Here is a 14,234-nt window from a genome sequence, read left to right as displayed (position 1 = left end):
TGCCAGCAGCAAACCACTGAGCTGAGAATAGGTCCCCCGTTGAAGGAATCAGAGAAAGAACTGGAAGAGCTTGAAGGGGCTCGAGACCCCAAAAGTACAACAATGTCAAGCAACCAGAGCTTCCAGGGACTAAGCCACTACCTAAAGACTATATATGGACTGACCCTGGACTCTGACCCCATAGGTAGCAATGAATATCCTAGTAAGAGCACCAGTGGAAGGGGAAGCCCTGGGTCCTGCTAAGACTGAACCCCCAGTGAACTAGACTATGGGGGGAGGGCGGCAATGGGGGGAGGGTTGGGAGGGGAACACCCATAAGGAAGGGGAGGGGGGAGGGGGATTTGCCCAGAAACCGGGAAAGGGAATAACACTTGAAATGTATATAAGAAATACTCAAGTTAATAAAAAAAAAAAAAAAAAAAATGTGAATGTTTCACGCCTTCTTTAAAAGGGGAACAAGAATACCCTTGGCAGGGAATAGAGAGGCAAAGATTAAAACAGAGACTGAAGGAACACCCATTCAGAGCCTGCCCCACATGTGGCCCATACATAAACAGCCACCCAATTAGACAAGATGGATGAAGCAAAGAAGTGCAGACCTACAGGAGCCGGATGTAGATCGCTCCTGAGATACACAGCCAGAATACTGCAAATACAGAGGCGAATGCCAGCAGCAAACCACTGAACTGAGAATAGAACCCCCGTTGAAGGAATCAGAGAAAGAACTGGAAGAGCTTGAAGGGGCTCGAGACCCCATATGTACAACAATGCCAAGCAACCAGAGCTTCCAGGGACTAAGCCACTACCTAAAGACTATACATGGACTGACCCTGGACTCTGACCTCATAGGTAGCAATGAATATCCTAGTAAGAGCACCAGTGGAAGGGAAGCCCTGGGTCCTGCTAAGACTGAACCCCCAGTGAACTAGACTATGGGGGGGAGGGCGGCAATGGGGGGAGGGTTGGGAGGGGAAGCCCATATAGAAGAGGAGGGGGAGGGGTTAGGGGGATGTTGGCCTGGAAACCGGGAAGGGGAATAACAATCAAAATGTAAATAAGAAATACTCAAGTTAATAAAGATGGAAAAAAAAAGTGCACTACTAGAAATAATGGTAATTGATAAAGATTTTAGAAGTGATTGAGCTCAGAAATACAGAATGTTTGGGTCAGAATTAAAAACCCCAAGGGCGTCTTGGATAAAAAAGACTGAAGTGAAATGAAACAGTGCAACTGCAAGATCCGCTTTACGTCCAGTGAGTAAAATGCACAACTTGACCTGTCATTAGATAAAGTGTTGAAGGGAGAGGCAAAGCACTGGAAGAGTTATCAAGACAGCTCTCCTAAGCTATGGCTACTGTGTCCACACCTGCAACTACTGGCCATTCTCTAAAACACTGCAATGCCGCACTTACTACTCTACAATCAAGCTCCAGTTTCTTTTATTTCCCCATATATAGACCAAATACTACGATTTAATTTAATTTAAAGTTTGTGTCTACTTATAGATAGGAAAAAACATCATGCTGAACTTAGCCAAGGGACCCAGGAAATGTTGTCTACCTGCCATTTCATTGCCACATAGCTTGAGTGACTCTATTGTCAATGGAGGGTTTATACTAATTATAACAATAGCATAAAAGCAAAATATAAAAGCTGGAAAGGGTATCCCAGAATAATCATTGTCAGCCTAGCAGCTCGTGAAGTGCACATGAGGATCTAAAGATGCTACATGTGTTCTTAATAGAAAGACACAGAAGGATGTCATCGTCACCATGTGGGAAGACTGCCAGCAGAAGAAACAAGTAGCAATCAGATTAACCAATAAAATGTAACGAGAACTATTAATATTTCTTTTAGTCTTTTGTGGTGGCTCGCCTTGGTTGTCAACATTACTAAATTGAGAATCATTACAAGATCCAACACCCAAGCCTAAGCAGCACTAAAACACAGGCAGTCAAAGCACTCCTGAGCCAGTAAGAGTCCATTCCCGGTCTCCGGAGACAGGGTAGGCAGCAGTAAAAATATACATGAGGCAAGTACTCCTAGTTTATTCTTCACAAGTTTACAGGAAGTTGTCTATGGCCTCCAGCGATTATGGGGAGGGGGTCAGGATGGAAGATACGTCAGTATACCATATTTATAGCTCCACATCCCCAAACTCTATGTAATTAATACTTTTATCTCAACCATTTCTATTTGTAAAATTCACTGGAATCCTATGAGATACTGTTCTCATTTTCCACAATTACCTGACGGTCTTTCAGGTCTCTTTTTAGTTTATATTTTCTCCAGGTTATCTGTATAAGTCGGGCAGCTCTTATTTCTTTACGGAGATCCAAAAGCCGTGCACAAAGAAATGACAAGTAGGTGATAACCACCTAAGAAAATATAAGAGAAAAGCAGAGGGTCAAGAGGGGACTGTTTCTCACTGTCACCTTCACACCTTTAATCCCAGCCTTCGGGGGGCAGAGGCAGGCTAATGTCTGAGTTTGAGGTCACACTGGTCTACAGAGAGCAAATTCCAGGACAGCCAGGGCTACACAGACAAACCCTTTCTCAAAATGCAAAACGAAGTGATTAGGAAGAAAGTGTTCACTAACCTTCTCGTCTGGGATGGTATTTGACATATCTGCATGATGAATCATAGCAGGTATTCCTCCAAGATCTCTAGCTGCAGATCTCACCAGATGAAAATTTTTCTTTTCGTTTTCTAGAAGCTCTTTGTACATTTCTGGAGTACTTTCTATTACACACACAAGTGACAAAGAGATGGCTGTGGTCAAAACTCAGACACGGCAAAGTAGCTGAAGACGTAATCAGCCTAAAGGGACTAACCATGATCAAGTGCTTCCAGAGACAGATCCAGACAACCGCCTTCAGATTCGGATGAGGAATTCAATACCACTGAACCAGTCTGTGTGCAGGCCACGGACTGAGTGGTGCGCTGGCATATAGCATCGAAAGGAACATAGCCCGGGTGGTAATGGTGGATCAAATAGCATAGCACACGGCCATCTGAGAAAGACACTGTAAAATTCTCCACCTGAGTGCAAACGATAGAGAAGCAATCAGTGCTACTCAGATATTAATATAAACAGACTTGGTAAAAAGTAGGGTTTGATTTCTATCTTGGTTGGATAGCATCTCTCAAAACAACATCAGCCTTCCCAGAACCAGAGAATATGACTTTATTGAAAGACCAGAGAGACACAGATGGAAACACGAACAGAACGTAATGGCAAAGGCGGAGACTGAACTAATGCAGCTTCAAGCCAGAAACCAAACAGGATCAAACAGGATCGCTGCCTTGTACCAGAACATAAAGGAGGCGCAGTGAGAATGGCCTTTAATGAGACTATGGACTGGCAACACCTTGCTCGTAGTCTTCTGGCTTCTACAACTGTTGAAAAGAAAGCCGTATGTTAAGTCACCTGGCGCGCAGTAGTGTGTATGGCAGTCTTTGGAAAACTAAGAATTACGTTCAATCACCAATACCCATGAGTAGCAAATTCGAAATAAATGACCCAGTCTCTTAATGGAAAAATCAGGTTAAGTTCCAACATTTCCATCAACTATAAAACTCGACTTGTGTGTGTTCAGTGACATCAACCTCACGGCCAGCAGCACCGGCACACATGCCAAAATGACACTGCTACCGCCTCCTTCGGAGACAGAGCCTGCCTCAGCTGCTCACTGACCTCGCAGGGAACGCACTCACATCTTTGGCACTGTGAGATTTGATTAAACCAGAGAAGGTCACTATTATAGCTAACCATGTTTCCAGGGACGATGTCTTTGAGGTGTAATAATTTATTATGTCCCTAGTAACATGCACTCTGTATTACTGATCCTATTTATAATTTGTTAGCAAGGAGTTTACATGTATGTGGGATCGTTTTTAAAACTATTTTACTTAAAAGTTCAGATCGTACAGAAAGTATCACCCTAACAAATTATCATAAAGACCCAGCCAAGGTCTGTCACTCCGTTCTGAATGATGTTTCTTTGGATATTACAATAGAGTATGATCAGATTTCCATGTCCCGATTTTATGTTGCATCTGCCTTTAAAATGTTTCTTTAATTCTGTGGACAAATGTCACACAGATACTATCCCTGCAGCCTCTTCAGTCATTCCTTCCCTCACATCTGTCTCAACTCTGTCCACGGCTCCCTTCTGACCTCATGCCACATATGTGTGAATGGATGTGCATGTGTGCATATAAATATACTGTCATTGTGTGTCTTTAAATCTACATATCACATAGGGAAGAAAACATACAATATTTGTCTTTTCTCAAAGCTTTTAATCTGTCTTAGTGATAAAAAATTATTGTGCACTGTTCAATGATTAACAGTCTGTATAACAGATTATATAGACTATAAGATGATAATAATTGTTGAGAAATAGTTTGGAATAATGAATGTGCAGAGTGTATGAAAGAGAGAGAGAGAGAGAGGAAGAGAGAGAGAGAGAAAAAAAAACATGCTAAAATTAAAGAAATACAGGAAAAGATTTTATATATTGCTATATTTTAGCAAAGGTTTAAAATATGTCAAAAACAAAACCAAGAAGACTGACCTTTTTATTATAGAAGGCGCAAACTGCATTTACCCAGTCCATCAATAGCTTCACACTGTCACCATAGTGTTCAAAGTTCCCACTAAACCGTCTGTCTTTTTGCTTCTTAGTAACCGCTGGAGAAGAGCATATTAGTGCAGACATAGCTGTCTTTATATTGTGTGTGTGCTTTAGAAAATCAATTTCTTCCTTTAGTTGATTTAAATTAAGGGAAATATCCACCTGAAAAATACAGAAAAATTAAATACATTTTTATATGTTTTCCATATTTCATTTTTAACCCACAAATTAAAATAGCTGTCTCTACAATAAAAAACTAAAGAAAAGCCTCTCAGAAATGATAACAAACTGGGGAGGGCTGCTTGGGGGTAAAGGGCCTACTAAGTCAAGGACACCTGAGCACAGATCAGCGGCACCCATGGACCAACCAGGTGTAGCATCACAGGATCTAGGGGGACAGGGACCCGCAGATCCTGGAGACCGCCTGGACAGCCAAGCTAGTCAAGTCAGTGAGCCAGAACTTCAATAAATGACTTTATCTCAAAGAACAAAGTGGACAGCAAGGAAGAAAACATACCCACCATTGACTCTAGCCTCTTCACACACACACACACACACACACACACACACACACACACACACACACACACACACAGAGATTTTTTTCAATCTAATAAAATCTACTTAAAATGTACATCTTAGCATAAAAATTCTATTTTTAATAGCAAATAGTATCCACACATAAATGGTAAGAAATGTTTTCCGGTTAAAAATAAAAACTTTGGGTCTACATAAGACCGACTTGTACATTTAGCACTATTTTTTTCTAAGATAGAAACTTTAGCTTCAGTTCCTTTATTAGGAATTTACTTTGTCGATAGTATAAAAAAAGATTTAATTATAAAACAATAGCAATTACCACAGTTCCTAGGATAGAAAAGCCCAGAAAGTGCAACTGACTGTTGCTAGTCTTCATTTGATTCTAAGTGATTTTAATCATCAGCATTCAAAATCAATTAAAAAAAAGAAGAAGCTAAACATACAATACCTGGAAAGCAAATGCTATTTTCCAAAGCAACCCAAGGGTTTTCTCTCTGTGCCTATCCACGATATCCTTAGACAAGATAGTGTTTCCTACAAGTGAAAGGCAGTCCGTTAGGACAGGACATGCACACGTCAAGGTTCAGCAAGGACAGAAAAACTTTATTCTGATTCTGTGTTTACCGTGCTCATCCGTCAGAGAAACTCCTCGTGATTTGAGAACCTGAAGAACAAGATCAACATTGTGCATCTTTTGAACTCGACTTATTGCAGGAATCCTGAGTTTGTCTGACAGATTCCAGTTCTGGGTCAGAAGCTCTATAGTTCGCCTAGCAGTAAAGAAATTTTCAATAAAACTTCTACAATGAAACTTGTCTAAGAAAAAGTTCACTTAAATAAAGATATTGTCCAAAAAAGTCATGAGACTCTAAACACATTAGGACAAAAGGAGGTCTCCCAGAATATTCAAGTTTCTATTGCTTCAGTTAGTAAGTGGACTTGCTTCTCACTGCAAGCCTGGACTTTGATGTCTACACATACATAAAAAGGAAAAGCATGGTTGGGGATTTAGCTCAGTGGTAGAGCGTTTGCCTAGCAAGCACAAGGCCCTGGGGTCGGTCCCCAGCTCCGAAAAAAAGGAAAAAAGAGAGCTGGCCTTTGAACAGGAGGGTAGTATGTAAAATATTCTGTCCCAGGAGCACGTGCATGCTCTCGGGCACACAAGAAAGAAAAGCATAAGATATATACAAATATGAACAATTTAATAGAGTTCTCTACGGTAAGACAGAAGAGGATGAGGAGGAAGGAGTGTAGGAGGAAATGTTGGGCAGGAATTAAGATACAGCATATTCTACAACAAGCAAATACGTGTTTCTCTTAGTCAGGAGCAAATCCCATAATTTGGCATTAACTGTTCCTGATTTTCTTTGTTTTACAGAAGGCACCAAGACTTAGAGGAGTTAGGTAAACTTAGTCACACAGCTAACAAGTAATGACAGAAGGTGAAAGCTGAAGTAATGTTTATCAGTGTCCAAGCCAGAGCAGATCACTAGGATGCTATCTGAGTACCTACCCAGAAGAGACGCAGCAGAACCAGAAACCCAGCTCCTAGTAGCATCTCTATTATTTTCTTATACGTAAGTCCAATGAAGCCACTGCTGACACAGTGTTTTTAAGAATTCAGTGTTTTGCTCTTTGATAACCCTATTCTGACACCCACAGATCCTATTCCAGTAACAGCAACACAAAATTGTGTGGCATAACTGATACATCATTTTTGTCAAAGAGAAGACTAAACATGTTTAAGTTTTAAATTTATTGTATCATAAAACATTTAAGGATTAATCCAGGAAAGACATGTTTAAAAAAATTCCACTAAGTAAATCTTTAGCTTATACTTACACAAGGCGAACCCCACACTGCAAGTCCACTGCAAGATTCGTAACAGCAAAATCAAATTCATCAAGTGGTGTCTGAACGTGGCTCACAGGCAACCCCAATAAGCTAAGGTGACGAGAAAGGTCACCTTCACCACTTAGGAAGTCTCGTGAAAAGGCTAGAAGGAGCTCTTTACTAGCCTATAAAGAGAGAGCAAGTATCTTTCAGTAGTATATATTTTATTTCCAATAACAAATCCTTCAAACCACCCTGTACTTATGGAAATATGAGGAGTATAAAGAAACTGCCTATAACCAAGGCAAATGCAAACTCATTTCCAACTTAAGACCTTGTAAAAATTTGTTCACAATTAAATACAGAAGCTAGTTTGGTAACATATCACTTAAAATAAGGAAAAAATTTCTCCCCCAAAATTAATTCTGTATTAGCATAACCTACCTAGCTCATTCTTAAGTCAAAATTAAGAGTAAAAATGAATGGGAAACTGTCAGTCAGCAAAAATCAGACATTTTAAATCAGGGGGTTTGAAGTCTCCAAGAACATTATAAAAAGATAAAAATGAGACTCATAATCATGGATAAACTGAGTCCTATGCAATTTAAAAGAATAAAGAAAAAGCCACTGGGCAAATTCTATCTCTGTTCCACTTGGGCACGTCTTCACTGGAATATCAAGGTTTTTATGATACAAAACATGCCGCCAGAGCAAGAAAAAGTCTGGCGAGGAAACTATAAGACGTAAAATAAAAATGGTACCTTGAATTCAGCATCTTTACAAAAGAGACACGGATCATGATCAATAAGTCTGGAAATTTTAGCATGGTCAAGGAAACAGATCAACAACAGTAACTTTTTCAATGTGAACTTAGACAAAGCTGCTTCATGACCTTAAAGTACAAACAAAACAAACAACAGTAAGTTTCTCTGTGAAAGGCAATGATAACTGTAAGTTAGCAGAGCTGGTAGTAAGTACCCCTAAAGTCATCATGTAGTTTTTCTCAGTAATTTACAGGTATGAGTCTATTAAGTAGTCTACGGGACGGGTGCCATTTACTATGTCCAATGCAGGAAGGGACAACACAGTGGCAGCAAGGAAATCCATCTGGTCTCATTCGACAGATGTTTGAGGAACTCCTACCACGATAAGCAAGCATCATCCTAGGTTCTGCATCGTTAGTAAAAAAAGAAAACAAATGTAGTCCCCACTGGACTTACAGCCTACTGGGGTAAGGCGGTGGGTGGAGATCACAGGAAGAAACAGTGATAGAGGAGAGGGCAAGGGAAGAGAAGAAAAGCCAGTCAAAAGCAGAGATCATTTAAATTGATTTGTGAAAGTAAAATTCAAACTACCAGGATCGATGACAAGCTGTATGGCAGTGTGCAGAGATACTCACCATCCCGAAACAGGAGAGGGACAGTGGGGTGTCTATATTCAGCCGCTATGTCAGGATTCCAAAGTAAGCGATTCAGAATGAACATCGCCAATCCTGTGATGTCACTGTTGTCTGCGAGAGGAATCAGTTCTCCAAAAACTGTCTGTGAAGAGAAGACAAGGCCAGGCCAGGGTTACACTAACCCTAAGTGGAAGAGGAAACTGTGCGGAGAGCAACTGCTGTTTTCTAAGAAATGTAAAACAGCGCAGAAGTAACGTGGCTGCTACAGAATGTCCTGCAGCTGTGCATACAACCTGCATGCATGTTTAGTATGAATGGTAGGCTGCAAAATCCTCTGAGAAACCTCATTCATGTTTTATTTTTCTCACTCAATTAAAGACCCACCAAGAATAGGCTCACTGCTCAAATTATATCATAGTCTTAAGAAGCATGTCCTTAAAATAATCAAACTTTTATAATAGTTAATGTGAAAGACTATCTATAAACAATCGGAGAAAATAATCGAGAAGTATAGGTATGTCCATAAGCAACTATGAATGTGAAATTAGCTTAACGTTTACATGCTTGTGGATGTTTTTCAAGACATTTAGAAGAAAACTAAAAATAACAGGGAAAGATGAAAGTAGACGAGTGTTAACGTCATCACGGTCAAAACAGGGACGTTTATCTTTATGTTCTTATGTTCTGGTCAAACACCACGCTCTGTGCAGAACCCTAAGGTCTAGAGTAAGATAAAGTGTATCAGGGTTCAATCACTGATCCGCTTTCCCAGTGCGAGGGTTATCCATGTGCACTGCTTACTCCTGCGTTTCCACCGCGTGTCCCCAGCGGTGCCGGGACATACTCTGAGCATCTGACACGGAAGTGATACAGACTACGCCTAAGCAGAAGTCTCCAAAGGTCATTAGGCTGGAGCGAGCAGGCTGGGGATGCCATGGCGTATTAGGGTAATGGGGTTGTTAAGAGTTAACAATGAGGAAATCCCACTCAAGATCCAGAAAAAAATTTAAAAGTTTCAGCATAAAGAAATGATAAATGCTTGAAGAAATAAATGTTAAAGATTAGACAATATACAATATATCTATATGTAATATAGATAATAGATATACGCAATATATAGTATATTGATGAATCTATATTAGCCCAATTTAAAAATATATAACCATCTAATTATATATAAACATAACATAGCACTACAATAGTTCTATATTTTTATATATAACTTAAAATAAATTTAAAAGTAATGTTAAATTTTAAAATGGCAGCTTTAAAAAGGCATTGCAAATTTCTATCTAGTAATTTTATTTACATCCTTTACTACAAAAAAAAAAGGAGGGCAAGGGAGGTCACAAATTCAGGGAAGTGGACCGTATCTATTTACACGGATTACAGATTATCAGCAGAGTCAGCTGATATGTGATTTATTTAATACTGAGAGGGTAACAACTGAAATAAAACATTTTAGCAATGCTGTTGTCAGACAATGCATGCAACGTTAGCATGCAATGACATTGCCATGCAATGGCGCTCCAGTCAAGAATGTTCTAGTGCTGTTAGTCAGCTCTCTCTGAACCTACCTACTAATACATAAGCTACTGTATTCAGCTTTCGAGACTCCTGTGTTCTGAACTGGTAAATACTAAAATAATAAATTGTATGGTAGTCGTAGGAAAAAATCAAAAGCATACTGGAAAAAACTAAAAAGAAAACACACATACACATACAAATGCCTGCCTTATGTTTTTATAAGTATACTTTAATAGTAGTGGTTATCAGGGCTGGAGAGATGGTTCAGTGGTTAAGAGCACTGACTGCTCTTCCAGAGGTCCTGAGTTCAATTCCCAGCAACCACATGGTGGCTCACAACCTTCTGTAATGGGAACCGATGCCCTCTTCTGGTGTTTCTGAAGACAGCTACAGTGGACTCATATGAATAAAATAAAATAGTAGTGGCTATCTAATGCCATCAGTTCTTATTTTATTTTATTTTTTTGGAGACACGTTCTCAATATGTAGACTAGGCTATCCTGGAATTCACTATGTAGGTGAGACTTGAAACATGGATGGATTCTTCTGTCTCCACCTTCCCCAGGCAGAGATTACAATCATGAGCCACTACACTTGACTATGTCTATTTTAACTTTAGGTATTGCTGAAACAATATACATAAATATATCCATACAGCATTACTATGAGAAGTATTTCATCTGAACACTTACAAAGTGTTTTGCTAACATACTAATAAAAATTCAAAGCTTACCCTAACATCTTAGCTGTCATTTTTATTGACACAAATAAAAAATTCAAAGGCGATTGTATTGTCATTAAATGCAGCAACAAATTATGTACAAAATAAAAGAAGCGACAGTAAATTCCTCCGTAACGATATGCCAATAACTTAGAACAATGTGCCCGCACACGGGAACTAGCACAGCACAGAGACCCACAACGGGGCAAAAAGACATTCGAATAGTCCTGAATGGAGTGTCTCCATTAAAGTGCCCCCATCAGGGTCAGGGAGCTCTGTAGAGACAGAGGCAGAGAGACTGAGAGACAGGTAACAGATGACGCCAGGAAAAGATGCTTCTACACAACAGGACTGCGGCACATAAGAACTCGGATACTGTCTAAGCCAGAAAGAGCCCCAGCACAGAGGGAGAAGTGGACATGGACTCTCCTCTTTAACAAAGAAGCTATGTGCAATTGATATCTACACCAGTGGAGTCTCACTGGGTGCACTAAGTACACAACAGGCCAAGAGTAGTTGGCCAAGATACACAGACATAAAAATGTCATTGCTTTCCAGTGGACGTTTTGTTTCCTTTTACTTTGTTTAGGCATTGTTTGGTCTTTTGCTTATTTTCCTTTTCCTTTGTGTGTTTTTGGAGTATATGTTTCTTGGTTTTTCTTGTTCTTTTGTCAGTTTGTTTTAAGAAAAGGAGTATGAGAAAAAACATAAATTTGAGTGAGTAGGAAGATTAGAAGAATCTGGGAAGAACTTGGGGGGTAAGCATGTTTAAAATATATGATATGAAAATTGTTTTTTACCAAAAATGTTTTAAAAAGAAAGTGGTACAGTGGATCTTGAGGGAGAATGATTCCCATCTTTGGGGAACCACCAGATCTCCATAGTGGCTGTACAAGTTTGTACCCCGCCAGCAGTGGAGGATTGTTTCCCTTGCTCCTCAGCCTCGCCAGCACAAGCTGCCACTTGTGTTATTGATCTTACATTGGAATCTCAGAGGCATTTTGGTTTGCATTCCTCTGATGGCTAAGGACAGTAAACATTTAAGTGCTTCTCAGATGTTTGAGTTGCCTCTACTGATAATTCTTTGCTTAGAACTCTACCCCATTTTTAAAGGGATTATTTGGTTTGTTGATATTTAGTTTCTTAAATTTGGTACATATTTTGTGTATTAGTGTTCTATCAGTGTGGAGTTGGTGAAAATCTTTTCCCATTCTGTCGGCTGCCACTTTTCACCAGGAGAACAAAGTCCTCTAAATCAACTGAGCAAAGCTCATGTGAATGCAGAGACTGAAGCACCAAGCACACAATGTAAATAGACCCACACCAGGTCCTCTGTGAATATACTGAAGCTCTCAGTTCAGTGTGTTTATGGGACTCTCAAGTGTGTGAACCAGCGGGGCTCTGACTCTTTTGCCCTATCTTTGGCTTTTTGCCCTCTGTGGGTTCGCCTTGTCCAACATCAATGTGATGGTTTTTGCTTTTTCTTATTATATTTTCTTTTGTTTTGTTGTTATTGTTAGAAGCCTGTTCTTTTCTAATGAGAGATGGAAAGTGAGTGAATCCAAACTGGTGAGAGTCAGAAATGGTAAGATTAGAGGGAGGGAAAACTGTAGCCAAGATATATTGTATGAGAAAAGAATATTTTCAATAAAAGGTAAAATCATCATCATCATCATCATCATCATCATCATCATCATCATCATCATTGTAATAATAATGTGGACCAAAAACCTCAAGTAAAATAATTCATAAGTAAATTACTTTGAAACAACATGCTAATAACTTATAAGGACATGATCTATTCATGCAGTAAGGATTTACTAAGTGACCTGATATTCTTTGTAGGAAGATGAATCAAGTCAACCAAATGACTTAACTATTCTAAGTAAAAACCATATTTTATAAAAGAATGTATTCTATTGAAAGTATGTAATTTTTAAAATGAAGTGCTTCGAAACATGAAAACTTACCTCTAGACCAATTCGAAGCCACAGAGGATTATATGACAAGAGCCAATTCAGTACTTTTTGGCGTTGTCCTAAAACATAGGTTAAAAAAAAAAAAATTAAGTGTGGATCACTAAACAAAGATAGTAAATAAACCTCAACAGAGAATATTAATAAATATCAATTATAATTAATAATAAATAAATAAACCTCTATAGTGCAAAACAGAACAATTGAGTTATACTTCCTAAATATATGGCCACAATCTTATCTGTGAGATTTTAGGCAGCCAAGAATTGCAGCATCAAATGGGGATGTGCAGAAGGAAACGAAAGCAGCATCTGCATGAGGGAAGTTTGTTACATCAACATTCCTCACAGGCAGCACAGGCAACCAACCTTAGTCTCTACAAAGATGAATGACTGAAGCAAGAACACACTGATACACAGACAGACATAGTATTTTATTCTAAAGAAAGGTAAATACTGCCATTTTCTAATGTCCTTCTTAATGAGAAGGACATTAAGTAAAGTGAGCTAGGCAAAGAGTCAAATTCTTTACAGTCTCACTTGCACACGTCATCTGAAATTATTGGGCCCACAGAAGCAGAGAATGGTGGTTGACAGGGCCAGGAAGATGTTGGCTAAAAAGTAGAGTGCTTTAGTTATGCAAGGTGAGTAAGTTTTAGACATCGGCTGTAAAGAATGGTGACTGTAACTATGGTTCACTGCACAAGGTGTGACTCCATCACATTATAAATACGTACAGTTCTGTCAATTATCCATGAATAAATCTGATGAAAAAGTAATCCAAAATCTCTTTTAAAGAATGAATCTTGAGATTTCTAGAATCTTACCAATATCTTTCCAGAGGTGTCGATCTTTTCGAACAAGTAGCCGCCCAACTTCGATTTCAATTTCAATCTTTTTAATAGCTTTAACCATTTTTTCAGAAGTAAACAAGGAGCAAGCTGTACGACGTAATCTATTCAGCCTGCAGCTGGCGGTGTAAGCTCTGAGAGACACTTCCTCTTTTGTAGGTGCTTTCGGGACACTTACTTTATGCTGGCCCTCCGCTCCCAAAATAAGGGTGGCCGCGTTTACTAGAGAAAAACAACAGGACAATGCTTCTGATCTCACACCATCTCCACACCTTACTAAACCCAGCAACTGAATGCGCGGTAAAATGCTTAAAAAGACAATTCGTTATGCCCTCCAAGCTCTCTCCTCTGGCTTACAGGTAACACTATTCACTAAGAGCCTTTGGCCAAGCTCTATCTGAAGACTGCCTAACAAGGAAAGTTCTTCTTACTAACCTCACACACATCTTCAAACACGAGACTTCTAAGGCAGACTAGTCAAATGCTTCTGCTTCTACGGAATATGGTTCAGATGAAGTATGACATAATTTGAATTCTGTGTGCGTGCTTACATACACATGCATGTGCACATGTGTGTGTGTATATGTTAGAAACAAGAAGACAAGCTTGGGTGTCACTCCTGGGTGCACTCCACCTTCTTGTTTTTGAGATGGTCTCCCACTGGCCTGGAACTGACCATGTAGGCTAAGATAGTAGACAAGTGAGCCCTGGGGATGTGCCCATCTACACAGCCCCAGCAACGCCCCT

At 39.5% G+C, this 14,234-nt stretch overlaps 1 protein-coding gene across 2 annotated transcripts in view; it reads right to left on the bottom strand.

Annotated features, from left to right (window-relative positions):
- Positions 1-14,234, bottom strand: part of Aspm (assembly factor for spindle microtubules) — a 48,931-nt gene that overhangs the window by 27,127 nt on the left and 7,570 nt on the right. For both annotated transcript variants that reach the window (XM_087580163.1, NM_001105955.2), the window contains 11 exon segments: positions 13,464-13,709; positions 12,632-12,699; positions 8,414-8,555; positions 7,776-7,906; positions 7,024-7,199; positions 5,806-5,951; positions 5,630-5,715; positions 4,582-4,803; positions 2,836-3,043; positions 2,601-2,743; positions 2,250-2,378 (listed from right to left, as the gene is read on the bottom strand). In XM_087580163.1, the coding sequence (XP_087436289.1) occupies positions 2,250-2,378; positions 2,601-2,743; positions 2,836-3,043; positions 4,582-4,803; positions 5,630-5,715; positions 5,806-5,951; positions 7,024-7,199; positions 7,776-7,906; positions 8,414-8,555; positions 12,632-12,699; positions 13,464-13,709 (1,697 nt within the window).

This window comes from Rattus norvegicus, chromosome 13 (assembly GCF_021556685.1).
Source record: "Rattus norvegicus strain SHRSP/BbbUtx chromosome 13, alternate assembly SHRSP_T2T, whole genome shotgun sequence".
In the NCBI taxonomy this organism is placed as follows: domain Eukaryota; kingdom Metazoa; phylum Chordata; class Mammalia; order Rodentia; family Muridae; genus Rattus; species Rattus norvegicus.
This window is presented reverse-complemented; position numbering and strand designations above follow the sequence as displayed.